Below are 27593 nucleotides of genomic sequence, written 5' to 3' on the forward strand. Positions count from 1 at the left end.
AAAATAATGAATTTAATTTTGGATATATGGTATTTTTCATTCCTGTGGTACATCTAGGTAAAAAAAAACCTTGGGACTGATCAAAATATGGGAAGAGGATTCAGGCTGAAGATTTTTATTTGGGGTAGTTGGAGCTATGAGAATCAGTTAATCAGGGAAAACGGGCAGAAAAGGACAAAACATCCTCAAAGATACTAATCGTTAAGGGAATGATAAATTTAAGAGGACGCTGCGAGGAAGACAGGTATATTTGACTTGTAGCTTGACCTTAGATTTGAGTACATAGTATTTTTGTAGAAATGTAGATCTACTAAACATTTTAAGGAACATTGAATAATTGAATTTTCTTATATTTTGATATTATTATGTCTGTAACCTGCTGTTTGTTACTTGTTTTTTTTGTTAAAAAGAACAAATACCTGTCAGAGCGAATGATTATTTTCAATAATAGTGCATTACAAATGATTATTTTAAAATCACATAAGCTTGTTTTTAGAAGAAAATTTCAAAACGTGTTTCCTTTTTGATCTATTCTGAATGTTCTAGTGAGGATTTATTGTATGTCTGTTATGTGGCATTTTTACACCTTTCAGGAGGAGGCCTTTCTGGCTTTTATAACAGTGCCAGACACAGTAATATTTGCTAGATGGTTTGAAAGTGCTTAATGTTGCCATTTATCCTTTATTTCAGTATACGTTTTCTACTGACTGGAGTAATAATGAACTTTAGATAGTTAGAAAACATCTATTATCATTCACATGTTTAGGCATAAACTTTACACGGAAAATACAAGAATAAAAATATAGCATTAATAAACAGCAAATCAGATAACATTTTGACCTCATTTGAATGGACAAAGGAAAATATCGTTTCCAAAAGAAGCTATATTTACTATAGCTCTCTGTTTTGCCATAATGGTTGGGCAACAGCTGTATCAAATTTTATGTAGTTTAGTTGTGGTCTGTGTAGAAAATGTTCAGGATTATTTTTCTTAGACATTGCTAATAGAAGAGTTTAAAAAAAATGAAAAAAATTATTTTTTCATACTTTAGTGCTCTTATAAAGCAAGTGAACAAATCAATAGATGGAACAGCAGATGATGAAGATGAGGGTGTTCCGACTGATCAAGCCATCAGGGCAGGTCTTGAACTGCTTAAGGTAAATATGCTTAAGGTGAAATTAAGTGCCTAATTAGACAATTGTTAAACATGTATAGTTTGGATTTTTTAGACTTGAGATTTGCTTCTTTAGGTTTATAGAACCTGAAGTAAAATTTTCTTAATCATTTTTAGGTAATTTTGAAATTGCATGTTTATTCTAACATGTAAGCTAAGTATTCTCAGGTTTAAATTGTATAATATAACCTAGTATTAATTATATTAAGGATTATAATTTGAAGCTTTCATTAGTGAACAAAGAACTTGCTTACCCCTACCACAGGAAGAATCAAAATTTTAAAGTCCGTTTTGTGTGTTATTTTGTTAGCTAAAATATACTACTACCTTTTACTGATTACAAAAATATCAGTTAATTGTTGATAACATTGAAAATATAAAATAATAAAGAAGAAAACATTGAGAAGCCTATCATTCATAAGTATCTTTTGTTTCCTTTTCATCTTTAGAAAAATGTACACTTTTATATAGTTGAGATCAGACTGAAAATACAATTTCGTATCTTGACTGTTTTCCCATAATAAATTATAAGCATTTTTCTCAATGTTTTTTAAGACAGTATTTTTAAGAGTGTCAAAAAACAGATCTGATTTTAGATGTATGCTTTAAGTTAATTGCCTCTGTTTCCTCATCTATAATGGAGTTAGTAACAGTACTTCTCTCACAGGGACTAAATTAAATCACGTACTTAATGTCTTAGCAGAGTGTCTGGCTCATACTAAAAATAATAATAAACATTATTTTTTGAAATGGTGATTATTTCATTTTGGGGATATCATAGTGTTCCCAACTATTTTCATATATGTTGGATATTTAGATTTTTCTAATTTTATTACTGCTAAGGTAAATATATCTAAGATCTCCTGCTAATGTCTTTCTTTCTTTTATTTTTTTTTTTTAAATACTAGAAGGACATTACTGGGTCAAAGAGAATGACCACTTTCAAAATTCTTGGATATATGTGTATTCAAATTCCTTTACAGAGAAATCGTACTCATACAGTACATATAATTCAGTAAACAGTGTATGAAGGTGCCTATCTCCTATCTTCACAAATTTGGAATAGTATAAAATTTTAAGAGTTTTACTAATCTGATAAGCGAAAAATAATGTTTTAATTTGTATAATTATTGCTAGTTAGATCCACCTTTCATATGTTGATCATTAGTGTCTTCTCTGTGGTGAATTCATTACTTTTATCCTGTGTTCATTTTCTACTGACATCTCAATCTTTTGTTTTTTTAACTGACTTAAGTGAGCTTTTAATTTCCTTGGCTTTTTTATAGGACATATTTGATATATAAAAAAATAAAATGTATTCTGTTATATGTAAGTTATAAAGTATAGTAATAAAATGAATACTAATAGAAAGTAAAAGGAATGATAACTCAAATTAAATAGAATATTAATACTGTTGAAGTTCACTGAGTGGCTTTTTACCCCACATCTCCCAGGTCTGATTGTCCTGAATTTGGAGTTTATTATTCTCTTAACTATTCAGTATAGATTTTCCATTTATGTCTATGTGTATATCTCTAAATAACATCACTTATTTTGCTTGTTTCTCAGTCTTATAAATATGGCATTATGCATAATACGTTTTTCTACTACTTGCTTGTTTTTACATTCTACGTTTGAGTCTAATTATTTATTTTAAGCTTAAAAGTCCTGTCATGTTCAGAGGGGTTTTTATTGTTTGTGATTTTTAAATTTGAAACAACACAGCTAAAATTTATTTTGAAATTGTGTATTGTAGGGGAGGGCCTAATTTGATTTCCTCCAAATAACTATCCACCTTTACCAGGACTATTTATTAAAAATAAAAATTCCATCCATTCTCAGTTATTTTCTGTTACCATCTTTATGATCTATTACACCCTATCTTAAGTGCTTATATATGGTAAGCTCTATTTATTGCTTTATTTTTTCTTTTTTTTGTTGCTTCTAATGTTAGTACCATGTTGATTTGATTATTGTAACCTTACAATATCTTTTATTGTCTGGTGTTTTACCCCCTTCCCTAGATTACTTTTTTCTGAAAATGTTATTAGCTGGTCTCTTCTAATGACCTTTGTTTAGAATCATAGAGGTATTTTTTAAAATTCTCTCTTCTCATTTTCCTTTTCTCCTACCTTCATTCTCCTCCACCCCCCTCCCCAAACATTAACCAAATCCAGATTATTTTGAGTAGAATTATGTTAACATGTAATTTAATTTTGAAGGTAATTGTTTCTTTAGATTGTACAGTCTTCCTACACAAGAACATTTCTGTTATATATTTGAGTAAGTTTTAAATTTTATTTATAGTGCTCTTATTGATTTTTTAGCATAATTATTTTTGTATTTTCTTGGATTTGTAGTATTTCTAATATGTAACATTTGAGATTTATAAAGGTGAAAAGGATTACAGATCATTTTTTATGATCATTTTTTAGGTACTCTCATTTACACATCCCATCTCGTTTCATTCTGCTGAAACATTTGAATCTCTCCTGGCTTGTCTGAAAATGGATGATGAAAAAGTAGCAGAAGCTGCACTCCAGATTTTCAAAAACACAGGAAGTAAAATTGAAGAGGATTTCCCACACATCAGATCGTGAGTTGAGATTTTTCTGATAAATATTCTGGAAGACAGAAAAATAACTTACTGTTTCTTGATTTATGTAATAGTTGGAATCTTTTAAGTTTTGAGGAAATAATGTCTGGGTTATCTTAAGTCTAAAATATTCAGTTTAGATTCTCATTTCCTGGGAGAAAGCATTGATTGGTTTTAGAAGATTCATGAAAATGTAGGGTGAGCATGGTGTTTCTCTCTGAAGCATCAGTTTTGCTTAAAGATTTTTTTTTTTTGAATTGTATATATACTTTTCTTTTTTTTTTTAAATTTAATTTATTTATTTTTGGCTGCATTGGGTATTCATTCTGCATGTGGGCTTTCCCTAATTGTGGTGAGTGGGGGCTACTCTTCGTTGCCGTGCACGGGCTTCTCATAGCGGTGGCTTCTCTTGTTGTGGAGCACGGGCTCTAGACGCGCAGGCTTCAGTAGTTGTGGCACGTGGGCTCAGTAGTTGTGGCGCACGGGCTTAGTTGCCCCGCGGCATGTGGGATCTTCCCGGACCAGGGCTCGAACCTGTGTCCCCTGCATTGGCAGGCGGATTCTTAACCACTGCACCACCAGGGAAGCCCTTAAAGATTTTAATGAAAACAGTTTTACAGTAAAACAGTTCCTTGGCATATTATGGCATAGGATAAGTAATTCATGAAAATTTAAGGTCCAATGGGAAATTCCAAAGGCATTTCAACAGGATTGTCCATAGCACTCTTTACTTTCTTCTGTGATTATGAGTATTGACTCGAAAATTTTCAGAAGTATTGCTTTATTTGGCACAGGGAAGCAGAGAAGCATGGTAAAAGCATCCTAACAGCAGTGTGTTATGTGTGTGTGTTTGTGTGTTCTAGTATTTCCAAGAATTGGAAATTGTGCTGTTATCCTGGTGATCTCTAATAGTGGTTGATTATTGTTCAAGATTCTTTAATAGCTCAAAAAGAATAAGTCTTCATTCTTTATGAATCCCTGCTTGCTTCTCTGTATGCATCTCTCCTCCCTGTTCCTGGAGAGCATAGCTGATAGTTGGTCTTGATATTGCCATAGTCACTGGTGATTGGTTTTACTTCCAGCTCATTACTTTTGGTCTAGTTAGTTGTGGTTGGGGTACTGTGCTTCTTCATGTTGAAGAATTGCCTGCAGCTCTTTTCCTCAGAAAGAGACTTGGACAAAGCTAGCTTTTAGAGGCTCAGGTATACTTTGTTATTACTTTCTATTTGCATGAACTTAATCAATTCTAGAAACTATTGATATATAGGACAAAATCATTATTTAAGTGATAATTGAAACATAAAAGAATTTTGTAACAGTATACTCTTTGGCAAGGGTAAGAAACTTTATTGTTTAGACCTGGCTTCTTAATTTTTAAGGGAGCTTAGAACATAAATTTCCCTTTTGAACTGCAACTCTCCTATCCAGATCAGAGATCAGAGTTTGGAGATATGTGTATATACACACACTATATGTATAAACTGTATATAACTCTACCATATACTGAATGCCCACTTATTGTATTATCTCATTTAAACCTTGTAACAATTCAGTGTGATTTGTGGGAATTATCCTAATCTTCCAAATGGGGAATCTAATGTTTACTTGAGGTAAATGGTTCTAGGTCACATAGCTAGCAAATAGCAGAGTGAAGATTTGAATATAGGCCTGTTTGTTTGCAGTGTGTATGGTACCATATCCATTATGGCACAGTTCCTTTCTTAATTAGAGCTTTGAACAAGTTTTAGTTTGATTTATTCAGTGGAGGTTTTAGTTTTCATTCTAGACTGTCTTTCCTAGTACCCTTTATATTTTAAAGAAACATTGTTTGATATATTTGTAGGAGAACTATGAGAGCAAGGTCGAAAGGTGGACATTTTAGAACACACGAGGGCATTTAAAAACATACTGTGCTTTAATATGGAACTGAAGTACTTAGAGTTATTTGATATATATGCTGAGTATATTTCAGATATCTCTCATGAGGAGAATTAATTCAGCTGATATTGAATACCTACTGTGTGTACACACTGTTCTCGATGAAGTAATTCATAGTATATGTCTTCCAGGAGATAAAATATGTGTGCAGATTTTATATTTTAAATTATTAAATTGGGTGAGTTGATGTTGAGGAAAAATGGTAGAGTTAAATGAATGTTTATTAAATTATCTTCCCTTGAATTCCCTAAAATAATTTAAAAGAAAAATGTATCTAAGTAGAAGCTACCACAAGCTGGACAGAATTGGTGCTAAATAAGCCATTTCGACTGAATTGAGTGTGAGAACATTGACAGTTGATAAATGTATCCCTGAATCAGATGTTTAAGGGAATGTATAATAAGTGTTCTTTCATTTGCTCATTTAGAGGGAGGAGTTTGAGCTATGGGCAGCTTTGAGAGAAATAGGGAAAACCTAATTTCAGCTGGAGTAGAGCTAAAGGAGAGACTCTGTGGTCATACCATTTTTCTCTGGGCTTAACAGGAGGAGCAAAGCTTATAGGTGAGGTAAGGCTTAGAGTAGAATTGTGAAGCAATGTCTCACCGACTTTACAGGAACAGAAAAAATTATGTGCTGACCTACTAAACTAAAATGATGGTGAATTATGGGTTCCATTATGACTCAGTAAGTCTCTCAGGAATCTGGCTCATCCCAAAGCAGGCAGATGTGCCGAAACTGAGAGTCCCCTATAGCATAAGCTATGGTCATAGTCCAAGTGGAGCTGGTTCTCAATTGGAGGAGCTTAAGCAGACTTAGAAATTACACAGAAAAAAAGGACTCGCTACCTTTAGTCCCAGCTTCTTCCTCCATGCTGTTTATCCAGCTAATTAAGCAAGTGTAGTTTGAGTTGGGAGTTCTGATGTTAATTTTTTAAAACAAGTGCCCAATGTTCAGTCATGAGGGAGACACTATCTACATTTTTGTTTAAATGGTGGAGCCAGAGAGAATTTCTCTTATTCGAAGATGAATTAACAGAATACAAATAAATTAACAAACATGAATCCTATGGGGATAATTTAGCGTTCAAAAGATAGCTGATTAGCACTTTGGAAGAATTGTATTTTTCTAGGAAAAAAGAGAATTTTAGAGAGTTGTTCTAAACTGCCAAGAAAATTAAACAACAAATGACATCTGGAAAAAAAGAACAAAAATAAGATAACATAAAAAGAGAAATGGCAGAACTAAGGATAAAGAAGAGCAGGAACATATTTGTATTATAGAAAGTAATTTATTATAAACAGCAAGGAGCAGAGTAAACAATATTGAAAATGTAACCAGGAAGGGTTCTGTTGAACTTGAGGAAACTGCATAGAATGTAGATATAGTAGGCAAAGAAATGAAGGCAGTTAAAGAGAATTGCAGATAGTGAAAAGCCATGATTAGTTTCTGTGGAGAAGACAACAGAATAATGGAAAATGGAAAACATTTTAAAAAAATAATAGTAAACTTGTTTAGAACGTATGAAAGCATGAATCTGGAGATTAAACAGGCTCATGTTTTAGGAAAATATTGTGATGGAATTTACTGAATTTTCAGAGATTACAGAAGTGATTTCATAAACATCAAGGGAAAAAAAAAAAGGTAGATCATGTACAACGGAAAGGTAATGAGGCTGACTTATTTCTTTTCAACCACAAAAGATTTCCAAAGTTAATGATTCAACAACTAGAGAGTTTTGATGGACGAAAAGAATGTATCTAAAGCATTTCCTAACTAGCCAAGTTGTGCTTAAATAAGGGGAAATGAAGGATATTATTTAGGATTCAAGGACTTAAGGAATGTATTAGCCCCTTTTTATTGTGAGGTCACTCTGTCTACCAAGTAGTGTGATTTTTTTTCCCTTTGCATTCAGTTTAGCTTATGCCCCTAAATCAAACTTTTGTTTTCTTCTTGTTTGCACATCTCTGATTTGTCTTTTCTCATCATTTTACTTTCATTATTTAAGTTTTAGATGTGGCTATATCTATGTCTTAGATATTTGAAAACCTGAATTTTTTTTAAGGGTGATGTAAATAAATAAAACTGGGTCAAGTAGAGGGAAGAGGAAAACCTAACAGACTATAACTATAAAAGAATTAGAGAAAATTACCCTCTAATAATAATAATAAGGACCAATAAAAGGTGTGTGTTAAAGGAGGTATTTCAAATCTATATATATATAAAAAAAGACCACACAGGAATTCTAATTCTTTTTAGTTGTTCAGAGCATAGGGGGAAAAAGAAAGCATTTAGATTACTTCTTATAAAGCCAAGGTAACTAGCAGGAATGCTAAAACCTGATAAAAGATATCCCTCCAAAAGAAACCTAAGACAAATCTTACTAATATTGATGCAAAAATTGTACATAAAATATTATCAAAAAGAGAGTTGACTACAGTAAAAGAAGAATATACTATGGCCAAATGTGGTTAATTCCAGGAATACAAAACGGGTTACTACTAAAAAGCCTAATATTCATGTTATAATTCATTATATAAATGAGTAAAAGGGAAAGGGCACACAATAGATCATTTTGACAGATGCTGAAAGGGCTTCTGATAAAAAAAAAATCAGCTATTTATAATTAAACCCAATAAAATACGATTTCATGCCTTCATACTTCTCAAACCAGTATGCACCATCATATGGTAAAACACTAGAAGCATTCCCAGTAAAATCAGGAGCAAGATGAGAAAATACACTAGCTCTGCTCTGATTTAACATTGTTTTGGAAGCATTAACCAATATAATTACATAAGACAATAAGAGGTGCAGGCGTTGGAAATGAGGAAGCAAAGTTATCATATTCTAAGAAAAATTCAAGAGAATGAACTGCAGAACTACTAAAATACTAGAAAATAAGATGGGCAAAATAAGTATGTAAAAATCCAAAACTTTCTTTATATACCATTAACAATCATTTAGAAAATATTATACGAGTAGAAATCATAAGACTTAAAAGTAAAGTGTATAAGAAATTTGCAACCCTGTACAACCCTATACTAGTGAAGGGTATAATATTTAACAGAGAAATTAGGAAAACTTAGAATATTGAGTAAATAATTGGCAAGCTGTTTTAGAAAGAAAAATTAATGTAGACTGCTTACTTGCTTTTACATATATTCCAGATGAGTCAAAGATTATTCATATATCTAAGATTTTAAATATATATAAAATTAATTAATAAACGTATTAGTAACCAGTACATTTTTTGTAACTTCTTACTTTGTGGTGAAAGGGACACTGATGCCAAGTCACAATTGAAATATTGATGGATTGGATTTTTAAAAATTCATTTATTGAAAAAATATTTGTAGAGCCTTCATTGTGTATAAGGTACTTGAGGATGTTAAAATGAAAAGGACAGGTTAAGTCTCTGCCCTTATATTTTAGTGAGGGAGAATACTATTTAGACAAAAGCAAAAATCATGAAACAAATTGAAAAGAGAACTGGTATGCTGGGAAGCTATTTTCAATATATATGACTTTAGAAAAGGTTAATATTTGTAATGTATTAAGATTCTTAACAAACGAATAACAGACATGTCTCACAGTAGAATACTAACATAGGGAATAAATAAGAAATTTACAAACAGGAAGTCCTTCATCACATTAGGAAAGGACATTTATGCCTGCTAAAAGTACTGGAGGAAAATACAATACCCACATGCTGTATAACCAGTTTTAGCTAGCATGCCAGTGCTGCTCTCAGTTGGAATATAAACTGATGCAGCTCTTCTGAGTTGGTAATGTGGTAATACATACCAACTTAAAATGTGTGTGGTGTTAATACTGTAGTTTCGCTTTGAGGAATTTATCCCAGAGATAATTAGAAAATACGTCTACATAGTGGTTATATGGTTCAGGGTCCAGTCAGAAACAGAAACCATTCCAGGTATTTTAAACATAAATAAATTAATTAATACAGATGTTTGAAGCTTGAAAGAGCAAAAAGTTGCTTTGGCAGTTCAGAGATTATGATTTGCTGGAAGCAGTTAGCACCCTTAGGGCTGGTGGAACAACTGGGAATAAGCGGTGTTAAGGACCGCCCAGTGGGTGGAAGAGACTGTCCACATCATGCCAACTAACTGACAGAGTAGGGGTGGCCTGGCTCTTGCTGCAGGGCGGCACAGCTACTGCAGAGAAGGCCTTAAAGAAGCTGTTGTGTCTCTTGTTGGAAGAACCTACCAGCTCTTGTGGGAGTCTGGGAAATGTAATTTGCAGATTTACAGCTCCAGGATCTCAGAGCAGATTATAGGATATAAAGCCCAGAGACACTAGATAAAGAGCTAGCACAGGGATGTTCATGGTTTTGTTGTCAAGATTTAAAAAAAAAAAACCATCTAAATGCTCATTGGTAGGAGATTGTTTAGATTAATTGTGGTATAGCCAGCCACTGAAGACCTGTGTGACCTTTAAAAAAAAAAAATTTCCAAATAATGTATATTTTGTATTCTCATTTATTTAATGTATGTATGTATGTACAGAGAAATTTTAGAAGTAGTTCTAAAAAATGTTAACACTAATTATTTCAGGGTAGTAGGATTTGGAGTTTTTTTCTTTATTATTTTTTTTTTAACTTAATTTATTTATTTTTGGCTGCATTGGGTCTTTGTTGCTGTGCGCGGGCTTTCTCTAGTTGCGGTGAGCGGGGGCTACTCTTCGTTGCAGTGTGTGGGCTTCTCATTGCGGTGGCTTCTCTTGTTGCGGAGCACCGGCTCTAGGCGCCCGGGTTCAGGAGTTGTGGTGCGTGGGCTCTAGAGCGCAGGCTCAGTAGTTGTGGCGCACGGGCTTAGTTGCTCCGCGGCATGTGGGATCTTCCTGGACCAGGGCTCGAACCCACGTCCCCTGCATTGGCAGGCAGATTCTTAACCACTGCGCCACCAGGGAAGCCCTTCTTTATGTTTTTAATGTGTTTTTCAGTTTTGTTTGCAACCAGGGCGGCAGGGGGGTTTCCCCTTGAATTTGAAGGGGAAAAATCAATTTAATGAGGGAATAAAGGATTTCCTTTAATAGAAACTTATTAATATAAAAAGCAGTCAGAAGATAGTTGCTTCATTTACATTCATTAACTTCTCAGTCTGCCTAGGACTTTAGAATTCTTGAAATTCTTTTTTTTTCCTTCCTTATTGTTTTGGTTTATTTCTGTTTTCTGTTTAAATGAGTATGCAGAACATTGGATGAACTTAAAATTTCTCATGCTATCTTTGAAAGTCTCCACCAGAGTTGCTTCTTACTTGTCTGTGACCTGTAATTTTTCTCTTGATTACTAAGAAAAGAGATTATGGATGTTTGTATTGTAAAGTCTGACTTATGAGAAGATAGGTCTTCTCTGGGGACTTCAGTTACTGAAGTAACCAGAAAATAATAATTTTTCATTTCACAAACAATCCACAAACCACAGACTAAAAAGAGAGCATTTTGGTGAGGCTCGAATTGTTTTTTTACATAGTTTATTATTGAAGTTTTCAAACATATAAAGAAGAGGTAGAATATTATAGTGAACTCCCATGTATCCACCAACCCGTTTATATATAAATAACTAAAAGCCACTTTGTTTAATTTATAATTCTACCCACTCCCTGCATTCCCTTTATATTTGAAAACAAATCCCAGACTCTGTATTTTCATCTATACATCTCAGTATCTCCAAAAGATAACTCTAAAAAAATGATCACAATACTTTATCGTAAACACAGTTAATAATAATTTCCTAATAGTAATATCCAATTAATTTTCTCAAAAATATAGTAATTTTTTTTAACAGTTTGTTTTTTTTTTGAATCGGGGTCCAAGTGAGGTTTCTACATTGTTATTGGTTGATAGGTCTCTGAAGTCCCTTTTCTCCTGTAGGTTCCCCCTCCAGTTAGCTCTTCTCTTTGTGTTTGATGAAGAAACCAGGTTGTTTATCTTGAAGAGTTTCACATAAACTGATTTTTTGCTTTTTGCTAATTGTATGCCTTTGGCATGCTTTAACGTTTTCCTGTGTTTTCTGTAAAGTGATAGTTGAATCCAGAGGCCTGATTGGATTCTGCTTCAGCTTTTTTGTCGTCACAGGACCACTTTGTAGGTGGTGGTATGCTCTTCTGTCAGGAGGAATGTAATACCTGGTTGTTTCTCTTTTATGATGTTAGCAGCTGATCATATTTAGTAATCAGTAATGATACTCTGTCATTCCTTTATCACTTGTTAGCTGAATACTTTTATAAAGAGGAACTTCTCATCTATTCTTTGGCAGGATAAGTGCTTGATACTTTTTTTTTTTCTTCTTTTTTTCTTTTTTTAGCATCAGAAGTTATTTATTCAGGCTTTTTTTCTGTACCTAATATTATTCGTTTTGCTCTAAGTCAATTAACTTGCAGAAACATAAGCATTACTTTAAAGCACATAAAGAAAAATTAAAATGCTTTTTTTCATTTTATTTATCAGTTTATTTTATTTTAAACATCATGAACCTTTTTTTTTATTGGAGTATAGTTGCTTTACAATGTTGTGTTAGTTTCAGGTGTACAGCAAAGTGATTCAGTTATACATATACATATATTCTTTTTTTTTAGATTCTTTTCTCATATAGGTTATCACAGAATATTGAGTAGAATTCCCTGTGCTCTACAGTAGGTCCTTGTTAGTTATCTGTCTTATACATATGTAGTAGTGTGTATATGTTCATCCTAAGCGCCTCATTTATCCCTCCCCGCTACACTTCCCCTTTGGTAACCGTAAGTTTGTTTTCCATATCTGTAAGTAATGGGTGATTCTTTTATGTATTGAACAGAGTTCAAAATAAAGAGTGAGGAGTTTACTAATATCCTCTGTTGTCATCTTTTAAAAATATAATTATAAACTGATTTACTCATATTTGTGTTTCAGTCAATTACAGTGATCACTCGATGCTCACATTGTCCCATCTATAGGCTATTCAGATTGACTTCTGAATCCTTTTGAATAACTCTACTAATCTTTGTAATGTCTTTGCAACCTGGTATGACAAAATGTTCCAGACCCATCTTGTACATGTCCTGCCCCAGACCTGGATTCAGCCATTTCTCTAAGGAGCCCTGGTTCCTTTTAATGGGAATAGTATTAAGAAATCAGAATGTGAATCTTGTGTGTACTAATTGCTAATGTGTGGGTCACTTTTCTAGTACAATTCTGTGGATACAGCTTAAAAAAAAAAAAAGGTTTTTTGGAAGATAAAATGCATTGTATGTTTATATTGATTATTCCAGTTCAAATTGGGTTTTTATTGAGCCTCTTCAATTTTACATTTTTATCTTTTCCCCTATGCTGAGATAATACAGGATGATAAAACTATGATATTACATAATAACTCATTTGAATTATCCCATAATAAATACAGAACGGTCTCAGAATAGTAGTAGCGCCACCAGTGTGATTCCTAAAAACAGCTGTTTGTTTGCATTATGTAGTTCTCTTTTGTATTCAGGGTGTATCACATTAGGGATTTACAGTCAAATTCTTGTGTTTTAAAGTTACTTGAAATGATTCTTTGTGTGGTTATGCCACCAAATGGATGCACACTTTTGTTCATTTGTTTCTTTTTATTTTTTGAGGTTACTTTAAAAAAATTTTATTTCTTAATTATATGAAATATTCACAGGTTTTAAAGACAAGCTGAAAAAGCAAGATATATTCTAAGAAGTCTAGCTTGTACTCCTCAGCACTCTACCCTATTCCTTCTTACCTATAGATAAACTTAAAAGACGTCTTTTCATGCATGTCGGTCTAGATGTGTTTCAGTGCGTATGTGTATATGTATGTGTGTTCACATGATCTCTTTGATAGAAGAATGATAAAGTACACTATACATGCCTTTCTCCACCTTGCTTTTTTTCTCTTTACATATACTAGCAGTTATTCCACATTTAAATATTTATTTTGTGGATATATCATAGAATAAATGCATATATAATTTTACTAGATATTGTTACAGTTCCCTCTGTAGTGGTCATACCATTTCGCATTCTCTCCAGCAGTGTATGAATGTACTTGGTTCCCCATAGCCTTGTCAACAGACTATGTTGTTAATGAAATGTTTCTCCTTGTCCCTGGTTATCTTCCTTGTTCTGTAGTCTTTGAGAGCAGCATCTACTTTCATTTGTATTCGTGTTTGCAAGGCATATCTCTTTCTTTTGGTCTTTTATTCTCTGTCTTTTTTTTTTTTTATTATTAACATTAAAAATTTTTTTATTTATATATTTTTGGCTGTGTTGGGTCTTTGTTGCTGCGCACAAGCTTTCTCTCGTTGTGGCGAGCAGGGGCTACTCTTCATTGCGGTGCGCGGGCTTCTCACTGAGGTGGCTTCTCTTGTTGCGGAGCATGGGCTCTAGGCAGTCAGGCTTCAGTAGTTGTGGCGTTCGGGCTCAGTAGTTGTGGCTTGCGGGCTCTGGAGCGCAGGCTCAGTATTTGTGACACACGGGCTTAGTTGCTCTGCAGCATGTGGGATCTTCCTGGACCAGGGCTCGAACCCATGTCCCCTGCATTGGCAGGCGGATTCTTAACCACTGCACCACCAGGGAAGTCCCAGTTCTCTCATTCTTTCATTCTTCCTTCCCTCCCTTGCTCCCTCCCTCCCTCCCTTCCTTCCTTCCCTGTAAATGTTCCTGGGACTTAATATTTAAAATAAATACCTTGTAAATATCCTATAGTTTGAGTTTGGTCTTTGTTTTGTTTTTGTTGGTTTGTTTTGATTTTGGTTGTTTTAATCCAATTTGACACACTCTTTCTTTCAATTGGAATGTTTATACCATTTACCATTTAATGTAACTGTTGATACAGTTGGGTTTAAAGCTGCCATCTTAATATATGTTCCCATTTCTTTCTATTTCTGCCCTCTTTGAGGTTGAGTATTTTTAATGATTTTATTTTATTTTATTTATCTGTGTTCAAATAAAATTATACCCCTTAATGTATATTGTAAAAATCTTGCAGCAGTATGCTTCCATGCCTTCCCCCTCCAGGCTTTTTTGCTTTTGTTGTCATATATTTTGTTTCTATATATGTTATAAATGCTACAGTATGTTACTGATATTTTTGCCCTAAATACTTCGATATATCTCAGGTTAACAATAGCATATTTCTTTGATTTGTACACATATATTTACCTTTTTTGCCATTCTTCATGTTTTGGATATCTATCCATATTTTCATCTGGTATCATTTTTGTTCCTGAATAACTTTAATGTTTCTTAGAGTATAATTCTGCTTATAATTAATTATCTTAGCTTTTCTTTGTCTGAAAAAGTCTTTATTTTATCTTCATTCTTAAAGTATTTTTGCTCGGAATAGCATTCTAGGTTGAGAGTTCTTTTGGTTTTTAGTACCTGAAAGATGTCACTCTCTTATTTTCTGGACTGCAAAGTTTCTGATGAAAAGTGTTCTTCATTCTTTGTTCCTCTATACATAATAGGTCTTCTCTGACTGGTTTGGAGATTTTTTTTTTTTAATCGCTGTTTTCACCAAATTGATAATGATGTGCCTTGGAATGGTATACTTAATGTTTCTTTTGCTTGAGGTTTATTGAGATTCTTGGGACTGTGGGTTTATTTTCATCATATTTGGAGTTTTTTTGGTAATTCTTTCTTTCTTTCTTTTTTTTTTTTTTTAATGTTCTCCCCTTCTCACCCCCTTGGTTTCTGGGACTCCAATTGCATGTATTTTTGACTACTTAATATTGTATTGGAGGTCACTGATGTGCCATTCTTTTTTCTTTCCTGTCCCCCCCCCCCTTTTGTTTTATTTTGCATAGTTTCTATTGCTATGTCTTCAAGTTCACTGATCTTTTATTCTATAATATATATAATCTGCTTTTATTCTATGTATATATTTTTAATTTGAGGTAATACATTTTTCATATTTAGTAGTTCCATTTGGGTCTTTTAAATATATATATTTCACTTCTGTCCTCATCATGTTCATGTTTTCTTCTTACCTTCATGAGCATATGGAGCATATTTATAACAACTGTTTTTATGTCTTTGCTAATTCTGTCACCTGTGCCATTTCTGGGACTGTGTCTATTGATTAATTTTGTCCTGATTATATATTAGAAGGTCTTTCTGCTGTGGCTGGTGGAAACATGAATTGCTACCGGCCCTGTGTGTGGTAGGGAGTTTTTTGGCCTACTTCTTTCTAACATTCTTTTCCTGGTCTTAGGTAGTTTTTGCTCTTACATCACGCTGATCATTATTCAGCCAAAGACTCAAGGATACCCCTCTTCAGGTCTACAGAACTCCAGCTCTCTTTCTCTCTTTGTAGCTCCCTCCTCTGTGGTGCTTTGCTGTAGAAAGTATAGCTCCCTTGGCCTCCCTGAATTCTCATTCCTGTCTACCTCAACTGCATTGCAACCACCAGGCTCTATTTGGGTCTCTACTTCTTGTACTGCAGTCTGGAAACTACCTCCTTGCAGTAGTTGGGGGCAGATGTAGGGCTCTTCTAGTTTGTTTCCCATCTTTACGGATTTTCGCACTGTGCTTCCTATTGTCCAGTGTCTGAAACCATTAACATATTATCTTGTTTTCTGCTTGTTTAAGGTAAAAGAGTAAACCCAGTCTCAGATATACTGTCCTAATCTGAAGCAGAAGTCCTCTGAGTATAGTTTTAATTTGTATTTATATATGTTTTTAAAGGAGTGAAGATAAACATCTGTTCACATATAATTGGGTAATTTGTTTATCTTCTTTTGAAGAGCTTTCTACTCTGTTAGATCCAACCCATTTTTCTGTGATATTGTTGGTCTTTTCATTCTCTGTTTGTAGGTGTTTACATTTTAGGGATATTAACCCTTTCTCTGTAACATGAAATGCAAAGTTTCCCTTCAGTTTGTCATTTTTTTTAAATTATATTTTGCTGTTAGTATCTTTTCTGAGACTTATATTATTATAATGAATTATTTTATCTCTAATTTTTTTTTCTACTGGAGCACTGGGTTGTTATTGGGCAAGGGCGAGGATTCAGAAGTTGCTTTCACTGTGAGATGTATTCATAATAGTTGAGCTAAGAGATTCTGCTTTATTCAGGATTTTAAGTTTTTATATAGTGGAATGATACGATACATAAATGTTCTTCCAGGTAGCTATATGACCCATTCCCTACCTCTTTCAGAACTCTGCTCAAATGTTACTTTATAAGCATGTCTATAAGCACCCTATTTAAAATTGTAACACTGTCACACACTTAGCTGCATTCCCTATTCCTGTCCTCTTTTTCTTCTTCTGCTTCTTTTTTTCCCTTTACAGGAGTTACCACAATTTGACATATCATATGTTTTTGTAATCATGTGTCTTATCTCTAATATGCTGGTAGCATGAAGGCAAGGATTTGGGACTTTTAATAGTGCCTGGCACTATAGTAAGTGCTCAATTTGTATTGGTTAAATGATCAAATTTCTGTTCATGTAGGTTGTTTTGGCACAAAGTAAAAGGTGAATTGGAAGAGGAAGAGCCTGGAGAAAGAAGGTGTAAGGTGGCAGAAGCTTAGCTGAAGTGGTACCAGTGAGAATGAAATAGAAAAGGCTAAAGCAATGACATTAAAAAGAAGAAATGGGTCACCATCCTTGTTTGTTTTTATAATTATTAAGTAAAAAGGAAAAAATACTTGTATTTGGATTATATTTTTAATATGGATATTTATAAAGCGAAATTATAGATTGAAAATGTCTGAGTAGGTGTTATGACTTTTTTTGTTTTTACAAAACATTACTTAAAAAATACAAGCATTAAAGTATCTAGTGGAAGTCATGTTGTTTTTTCTGGTTAATTGTTTTTCTTTAATTTTTTTTTTTTTTTTAGAGCTTTGCTTCCTGTTTTACATCACAAATCTAAAAAAGGACCCCCCCGTCAAGCCAAATATGCTATTCATTGTATCCATGCGATATTTTCTAGTAAAGAGACACAGTTTGCACAGATATTTGAGGTAAAGAGAAAAGTTTTTTGTTTGTGTCATGTTATAGTTAAAAAACAAATATGAATGATTTTATAGGATGTTCACATTTGGAGATGTATCATTTTATAGTTTATTTTCAGAATTTGAATTAGTATAATCAATATTGATGGGCGGTTAAAATCAGAAAATATCTGATTATTCAGATGTTTAATGCTAACTCAGATTCAGAAATCAAACAGTTGTATAATATTTTTTGACATTACTTTATACGTTTAGTATTAGGAAACTATTTTTCATTAGTAAGTAATTACATATAAAATCCCACTTACTGACAGTAGGTAGTAGATGATTATCAGTTTACAGATTTGAAAGTTAGATTTCTATATATGAGATACTACTGAAGTGTGGGGTTCTATAAATCCATACTAATTTGTAATGTAAGGTAAATAATTTTAAGTTTGTACTTCAATGACTGACATAATTTTATGTCAGATTAAAATGTGCCTTTTCCCTTGCAGAGCATTTGGTCCACACCAAAAGGTCCTTGATATTTTGGTGCTCTCCAAAATGTCTGTGGGCATATTTGGTCCATGCCAAATGGTTTTGGACAGGACCAAATATGAACAAATATCGAGGACCTTTGTGTGTAGACCAAGTGTCTTATGGATGTATTGGATAGGACCAAATGTCTACTGACCATCTTTTCAATATGTATTTTATATTATTTTTTCTGTACTTGGAATTACTATTACCCTTTCTAAGCATTGCAATTTCATTACAAGCTCTTATAATCAGGGGCTGTCTTTAGCATTCTTCCTACAAATAGAAGCTAAGCAGAAAATCTATAAAAATCCTAACTTATAATTTTAGTTTAGGAGCTTTGAATGAAGTCAAAACAATTTGGAAATTATGCTGAAACTAACCCACCATAAATACTTAGACTTGTTATCTCTGTTTTAGAAATATTTATGCTAATTTTGTCATTTTCATATATTATGTTAAAGACCTAAAGGAGGAAAAAAGTTTTCTTTATTAAACAGCATCTTTGCTATAGATAGCAAATAGTAATATATTTTAAATTTGGGGGTGGAAATACTTTCTATAGTCTTTTTTTTTAATAAGAGGATGACTTCAATGAACTCATGTTGATTTCTAGAAAGCTTTTGTTTTTCTTGAATAATCTCCTTTTTGTTCCTTCCAATGATAATGAGGAGGAGGATAATGCTGATAATAACTTGAATTTTTAGGGTACTTTTATTTTCATTTTTGATATCTGTTACTTATCTTTACAAGAACCTAACTGGTAATCCTTCTACTATGACATACAAGATTGGCTGGCTTTCTGAGAAAAGGTTTCATAGAGACAGATGGCCTTTATGAGGTTACTGTTAATCCAGGGACTGGCCATTTATTTTGCTTTTTCAGAAATGATTTTATTATCTTACTGTGGAAAATTGTCACACATTATAATAAATGAATTGAAAAAAGTACACTATCAGGTATTTGTTTATAATGTAAACAACAAGTTATCACTTAGATGTGCAATGGAGGTACTGAGGGAGGTCATCGAGAATAGCAAGAAGTAAACTCATTTAAATATACTTTTGACTAAACGAAGCCTCTCATATTGCCCCAGTGTGTTGGGAAGAACAGTTTTGTGTTGTTTTTCAAGCCTAGAATTCTTGGTGTTCAGTGTAGGAGGATAGAGCATCAATTCTTCATTAAAATGTGCCATTAAAATTTTTAATAGATAATATATTCACCTGCTTCAAAATCAAAAGATACAAAACAAATATCCAGTAGTAAATACTAAAGAGTAAAGAGTTTTCTCTTTTGCTTCACCCCCGTATCCCCAGCCACCCAGTTTCTTAGAGGCAGCCAGTGTTATCAGTTTCTAATGTACTTTTCTGGAGAGATTTTATTCATATGCAAGTAATATAAATACACAAAATACACACATATTTTGTCCCTTCCCCCTCTCCTTATGCCAATGATAGTATACTGTAGTCACTCTTCTGATTTTCCTATTTTAAAAGTTTAACGATATATTTTAGATATCAATTTATGTGAGTATATAAAGAGCCTCATTCTTTTGTCATGGCAAAATGAATATTAATGGCTGGGTTTCCTATTAGAATAATAAAAATAATTTTATTAGTTATGGTACTTAATATTTGATGCTATAAAAATCCACAAAAATCCATGTGACTGTACATAATAAAACTTATTTCTTGGTCCTGAAAAAAGTCTAATTGGGTGCTTTGATTGTATTCTAATCAGTGGCTTAGGCACACAGACCCTTTTTGACTAGTGGCTTCTCTTTGAGTCCCACCGGATCCTTGGTATTAAGACAGCCAGTGAGTAAAGAGAGAGAATGTGGAGAAGATACGTTGCTCATATCTGCCTCAGTACAGGCATGGCATACCTCACTTTCATTCCTGTTCTGGTAACCAGAACTTACTCACATCCTCACCTAACTGCACATATAGGCATCCTTGAATGGAAGTGGATATTAGTGAGCCTTAGCAGTCTCTAACATACTTATGTATGTGGTCATAAAATATATGATACATAATATGATTCTTCATGCTGAAATGTTCTTTACCTAACCTCTAAAATATAACTTGGGCAAAACTGAAAATATTTAAATATGATGCCTTCTACATAAATAACCTATAAAAGTTTAAATGTAAGCTTGAGCTACTACTTAAACCATGTATTGGAACTTTTGTAGTTTTTAAAATTTGAAGGTGAAATATGTGAACAGCTTATTTGCGTGTTTATGGAGTTGATCATTTTCCTTTCCTCATTTTCAGCCTTTGCATAAGAGCCTGGATCCAAGCAACCTGGAACATCTCATAACACCGCTGGTTACTATTGGTCATATTGCTCTCCTTGCACCGGATCAGTTTGCTGCTCCTTTGAAGTCTTTGGTAGCTACTTTCATTGTGAAGGATCTTCTCATGAATGATCGGGTAATTTTTATTTTTTAGATGTGTGTTCTTCATAATGCTATCTTCTAAAATTTTATGCAGCAAAGAGAGAAGTGAAATGATGTAAATAACACTTCAATTTGGCTGACTTATTTTAGGTTTTCCTATCTTTTCAACATGCTGTATTTCCATTGTAAGTGAAGCAACATTGAAACATCTCTTTAGTTGAGCATAGGACTATGACCTGGAATACTTTCCTTGATAAATACAAAATATCACCTGATTCTGTCTATTTCAACTTTATAGGGGTTTAATTTTTATAATGACATCTTTTTTTAAAAATGTGAAGACTGACAGGTTAGTTTATAATATGGCTGTATGATAGTAGTTGTTGCCTTTCATACATACAAGAGAGAATTAAAAGAGCCTTGGGAGAAAACAATTGGGACAGAAATAGTGATTTTCTCTGTCTCCAGTATGTAAGTATTTGGGGTAAGGCATGGCATGTTTGGGTCTTGGAGAATTGACCCCTTACAGTTACGTGGAGTTTTATGCACGTCTTTGTGTTTTTAGATACATACACATATGTGTGAAAAGAAAACCTTAAAACTAGGATTTTCAGAATGATAAATGAGCATTGGCTTCAGTTTAAAGTCACCAGCTACATTAGCCCCCTAACAAGAGAGTAGCTTTGAAGCTTTGAAGCCAAGCATTGACTTCTCTCTGGCTATGAAAGTCCTAGACGGCATCTTCTGCCAGTAGAAGATTGTTTTCTGCGTTGAAAGTCTGTTGTTTAGCATAGCCACCTTAATTAATGATCTTAGCTAGACGTTCTGGATAACTTGCTGCAGCTTCTGCATCAGTACTTGCTGCTTCACCTTGTACTTCTACGTCATAGAGATGGCTTCTTTCCTCAAATATTATGAACCAACCTCTGCTAGCCTCAGATTTTTCCTCTGCAGCCTCCTCACCTCGCCAAGTCTTCACAGAATTGAAGAGAGTTAGGGCCTTGCTCTGGATTAGGCTTTGCCTTAAGGAAATGTTGGGCTGGTTTGATCTCCTCTCCAGTCCACTGAAACTCTCTCCATATCAGCAATAAGGGTGTTTTGCTTTCTTATCATTCACGTGTTCACTGGAGTAGCACTTTTAATTTCCTTCAAGAACTTTTCCTTTGCATTCACAACTTGGCTAACTGGCACAAGTGCTGTAACTTTCAGCTGATTGCAGCTTTTGACATGCCTTCGTCACTAAGCTTGATCATTTCTAGCTTTTGATTTAAACTGAGAGATGTGCAGTGCTTCCTTTCACTTGAACACTTTACAGAGCCCATTGTAGGGTTATTAATTGGCCTAATTTCAGCATTGTTGTGTCTCAGGGAATAGGGCAGCCTGAGGGAGAGAGAGAGAGATGGGGGAATGGCCAGTCTGTAGAGCAGTCAGAACACACACATTTACTAATTAAGTTCGCTATGTTATGTGGCAGTGGTTCATGGCACCTCAGAACAATTACAATAGTATCATTAAAGATCGCTGATCACTTATCACCATAACAAATGTAATAATAATGAAATCATTTGGAATATTGCAAGAATTATGAAAATGTGACACAGAGACATAAAGTGAGCAAATGCTGTTGGAAAAATAGCACTGATGGACTTGCTTGACACAAACCTTCAATTTGTAAAAAATGCAGTATCTGTGAAGCCTAATGAAACAATTTTTGTCTGTATACAAAAAGTATGTCAGACAGCTGGGTCACAGTAAAAAAAAATATTGTATATATATTTAGAGTGTAATTAGAACTACAGAAAGAGAGGAAAGAGAATATGAAACAGAAATAGTATTTGAAGTGATAATGCCAGACAATTTTTCAAAATTTATGAAAGACATCAAAGCTATACATTCAAGATCAGGTAGAAGCCCCAAGTAGGATAAATATAACACAAAGCACACCCAGATACATCATAGTAAAACTGGAACCAATCAAAATAGAAAAGATTAAAAGCATTCACAGCAAAAAGACAGAAAACCTTCAAATGGACAAGACTGTCACTTGACTTCAAAAGAAAAGATAAGAAAATGGAAGATAATGGAATAACATTTTCAAATTATCGAGTGGAAGAAATGTACCAATCTAGAATTCTAAACCTGGAGAAAATATCCTTTAAAAAGGGAAGGCAAAATAAAGACATTTTCAGACAAACAAAAACTGAAAGAGTTCATTAGCAGTTATCCCAGCTAAAAGAATTTCTACTTTAATTCTTTGGGTAGAAATCAAATTATCACAGAGACAGAACAGAGTGAAAAACAAGAGAAAGAGGAAAATATGTTGGTAAATCTAAATAAATATTAACTGCATAAAATTAGAAGAGTAATGGTCCTGTGTGAACAAGAGCACAGTAAGCATCAGAGTATAAAGGGAGTTGACATATTTTAAGTTTTCTTAGAATACTGAACCTACTACTGTTCTGAAAGTTTAAGACAGAATAATTGAAATAGGCCTTCAGTAAGTTAAGGCCACTACTCTCTAGGACAACTACTAAAAGAATAGGAAAATATAAAACGAATAAGCCAGTAAAGAGGAGAATGGAATAAAAATATTTAACCAAAAATAAGGCAAGAAGAAGATGAAAATGAACACAAAACTGATAGAACAAACTGAAAAAACATCAGGTAGCAAATTTTTATTTTATTTATTTTTTGGCCAATTTTTAAAAAATTAATTATTTTTGGCTGCCTTGGGTCTGTTGCTGCATGCAGGCTTTCTCTAGTTGTGGCAAGTGGGGGCACTCTTTGTTGCGGTGCACGGGCTTCTCATTGTGGTGGCTTCTCTTGTTGCGGAGCACGGGCTCTAGGCGTGCGGGCTTCAGTAGTTGTGGCACACGGGCTCAGTAGTTGTGGCTCACGGGCTCTAGAGCGCAGGCTTAGTAGTTGTGGCACACGGGCTTAGTTGCTCTGTGGCATGTGGGATCTTCCCGGACCAGGGCTCGAACCCGTGTCCCCTGCATTGGCAGGTGGATTCTTAACCACTGGACCACCAGGGAAGTCCCTCAGGTGGCAAATTAACCGTAATCACTATTTACATAACATGTAAGCAGAATATGCTAATTAAATACAAAGTTGACAGAAAGTGTGTCAGAACTGGGTTGTGTACAGTTCTATATATGACATTGAGAAGTCCTCAAGTCTTCTGTTAGTTACTGTTACTCTGTCTTTTCCCCCTGAGATTGGAAATGGGATAAAAATATCCACTATCACCACTTGTGTTGTTTTGAAGGATCTGGCCATTCTAGGAGGAAGAAAGAGAAATGAAAACCATTAAGAATGAAGGAAAAAAAAAAGCTGTTATTACTATGAACGGAGAAATCCTAAAAGAATGCAAAAGTTAATAGAATTAAAAATTGTCTTTAACAAGGTCCCCGGATTCAAAGTCAGTGTAAAAAAGAAGTAACTTTATATTTCTATGCCAATAATAAGCAATTAGAAAATAAATATTGAAAATTATATTTACAGTAACATCAAAAACCATTAAATGCCTAGGAACATACTTAAGAAAGGTAAGCAATACCTCTACACAGATGTTTTAGAAACATTCCTCAGTGAAGTTAAAGGCCACCTAAGGTATATACTGTCTTCATGAAATGAAAAGGTCAGGATTATAATACCATGGAATGGGATGGTGATACTATAATGATGAAAATTATCTGCAGATTTATAGTTCAATACAATAGGTATCAAAATTCTAGCCAGATGTGTGTGTATATGTTGGGGTAGAGTGGTATAGGGAGAAGAGACAAGCTGATTGTAAAATTTCAGTAGAAATGCAAAAGGGTAAGAATAGCCAAAATCATCTTGAAGAAGAAGAAGAAGAAGATGATGATGATGATGATGAAGTAGTCGTAGGAGGAGGAAGAGCAGCGGCAGCAGAAGTCATCATTACAGACACTTGGAGGGCTTACGCTGCTAGGTATCTACCTTGTGACAATAATTAAGAAAGTATGAAACAATAGATTATATACATATGATTTAGAACAAAAGTAACAGTAAAATCCTGGAGAATTTCCTAATATTGGATTTGGCAGTGTATCCCTACATGAGAAATCAAAAGCACAAACACCAAAAAAAAAAAAACCAAAAACAGATAAATTGTACTTCATCAAAATGTAAAACTTCTGTGCATCAAAGGGCATTATCAAGAAAGTGAAACCATCAACAAAATGAAGAGGAAACCTACTGAGAGAAAATATTTGCAAATCATGTATCTGATAAGGGGGTTAATATCCGTATTATATAAATGACACAGATAACTCAATAGCAAAAAAACAATCTGATTAAAAAATAGGCAGAGACATTTTTCCAAAGAAGATAAACAAATCATCAGCAGTTATATAAAAGGTGCTCAACATCAGTAATCATCAGGGAAATGCAAATCAAAACCGCAATAACATAGGACCTCACTCCTGTTAGATTGGCGAATATAAAAAAGACAAATAACAAGTGTTGGTGAGAATGTGGGAATATAAATTGTTGGTGGTGGGAATGTAAATTGATGTAGCCACCATGAAAAACAGTATGGAGGATCTTCCAAAAATTAAAAACAGGAAAATAAAAGTTTAAATAGAAGTACCATGTGATCCAGTAATTTCACTTCTGAATATTTATCTGAAGGAAATGTGAATACTAACTCAAAAAGATACCTGCACCCTCATGTTCACTGTATCATTATTTACAATAACCAAGACATAGAAGCAACCTAAATGTCCATCTATTGGATGAATGGATAAAGAAAAAGTGGTGTATATATACAATGTAATATTATTCAGCGATAAAAAAGAAGGAAAAATCTTGCCATTTGTGACAACACTGATGGACCTTGAGGGCATTATGCTAAGTGAAATAGAGAAAGATAAATACTGTGTGATCTTTCTTACACACGGAATCAAATCTAAAAAACACCAAATAACAACAACAACAACAAAAACCCCCAAACTCATAGATACACAGAACAGATTGGTAGTTGTCAGGGGCAGGGGATGGCTGATGTGCAAAATGGGTAAAGGGAGTCTTCTAAAGGTACAAACTTCCAGTTATAAAATAAATAAGTCAAGGAATGTAATGTACAGCATGGTGACTATAGTTATTAACACTGTATGGTATATTTGAAAGTTTCTGCTGAGAGAGTAGATTTGAAAAGTTCTCATCACAGGAAAAAGAAATTGTAACTGTGTGGTGATGGGTGAAAACTAGACTTATTATGGTGATCATTTCACAGTATATGGAAATATTGAATCATTGTACACCTGGAACTAATATGTTATATGCCAATTATATCTCCTTTTTAAAAAAAAGAATTATCAATTTGAAAAAAAAGTGAAAAGTGAACCTGCAGAATGGGAGAAAATATTTGCAAATCATATCTGATAAGAGACTTTTATCTAGACTCTATAAAAGAACGATTACAACTCAAGAAAAAGACAACCCAATTTTTTTAAATGGACAAAAGACCCAAATAGTCATTACTATTAATAGTTGCTATTGTAATAGCTTTTTCTTTTTATATTTTTGTATTGTTTTGTATTTTGTAAGGTATGTTCATTGTTTTTTTAGACATGATACTGTCGCACATTTAATAGACCATGTTATAGTGTAAACATAACTTTTCTATGCACTGGGAAACCAAAAAATTTGTGTAACTCATTTCTTTGCAATATTTGCTTTACTGTGGTTGTTTGGAACCATACCTGCAGTATCTCAGAGGTATACCTGTTTCAGCTTGCTCATGCCTCAGTTTTGTTTTCTTCTGACCCATCTTTGAATTTACTCATTCTCTCCAGATTTGTCTAATCTTATGTTAAACCTATAAATATGAATTCTTAATTGCAGTTTTAATATATTTTCTGTAATTTCCTTTAGTTTTTAAATATAGCTTTTAGTTCCCTGCCAAAATTCTTTTTCTTATTATTTAATCCTTGAACATCTTTAATTATGTTAAAGTTTATGTGTGTTAGCCTCAATATCTGGATCTCCAGGGGCTCTTTTTCTCTTGTCTTTTTCGCTTGATTTTTGGTCAAGTCTTATCTTGCACACATGTTATTTTTGATTGAGCTGTAGACTTTGTGAACAAAAAATTGTAGAGATAATTTGAGGCTCTGGATGATTTTATAATTCTTCCAAACAGGATTTATTTTTGCTTCTGACAGGCAGTTGAGCTATTGTCAGATCACATTCATTCAGTCAAGACTGCAGTGATTGGAAGCTAGGCTTCAGTTTTTGACAGGCTGATTCTTTTTCTGGTCACTTTTATGTCTAAGATGTTTTTATTTGGGATCCCCCCACAAGTCTAGGGTTTTTAACAAGGACTCTACTCTTTATTGAACTCAGAATTCCACTTTTTTTTTCCTTCTACCTCTGTGACAGTGATGAAAACATTGCTCAACCTTTTAACCTTTTTCACTTTCAGAATCAGCCATCATTTATGTAAGAAAAGCAATTTTAGTGCCAGACTCAAATCTCTTGATTATTCTCCTCTTTTGAAACTTTGCCTGCAAAGATTCAACACCCATGAACTCTTAGCACCTGGTTTTATTATTCTCCAAACTTTTCTTCCCGTTTCTTTCCTGCCCCAGGTAACCACTTTGTTGAATTTTGGTTTATTATTCCCTAACTAAAACAAAACACCATTTTACCATATATTTATCTCTAAACATGTACTTGTTTAATTTTGCTTGTTCTTGAAGTTTATAAGAGTTATTTTATACCGTATATATTCTTGGGTGACTTGATATTATCATTATGGATATGTTTCTTAGAATAACCCTTGTTGTCAAGTCTAGCTGTAGTTCATTCATTCATTCATTACTCTGTATTATATCACTGTGTGAAATATCTCTTATTCTCCTAATGGACATTTGGAGTATTTCCATTTCTTTCCTCTTTTGAACAGTGCTCCTGTGAATTTCTTACAGAGGCCTTCTGATGCATATGAGCACAAATTTCTCCAGGGTACATT

At 33.6% G+C, this 27593-nt stretch overlaps 1 protein-coding gene across 9 annotated transcripts in view; it reads left to right on the forward strand.

Annotated features, from left to right (window-relative positions):
* Positions 1–27593, forward strand: part of PDS5B (PDS5 cohesin associated factor B) — a 231882-nt gene that overhangs the window by 160244 nt on the left and 44045 nt on the right. For all 9 annotated transcript variants that reach the window (XM_059902735.1, XM_059902736.1, XM_059902734.1 and 6 more), the window contains 4 exons: positions 1053–1158; positions 3611–3771; positions 17559–17682; positions 20469–20627. In XM_059902735.1, coding sequence (XP_059758718.1) covers positions 1053–1158; positions 3611–3771; positions 17559–17682; positions 20469–20627 — 550 coding nt within the window. The remainder of the gene's footprint in view (positions 1–1052; positions 1159–3610; positions 3772–17558; positions 17683–20468; positions 20628–27593) is intronic.

Source organism: Balaenoptera ricei, chromosome 18, assembly GCF_028023285.1.
Source record: "Balaenoptera ricei isolate mBalRic1 chromosome 18, mBalRic1.hap2, whole genome shotgun sequence".
NCBI classification, from domain to species: Eukaryota; Metazoa; Chordata; class Mammalia; order Artiodactyla; family Balaenopteridae; genus Balaenoptera; species Balaenoptera ricei.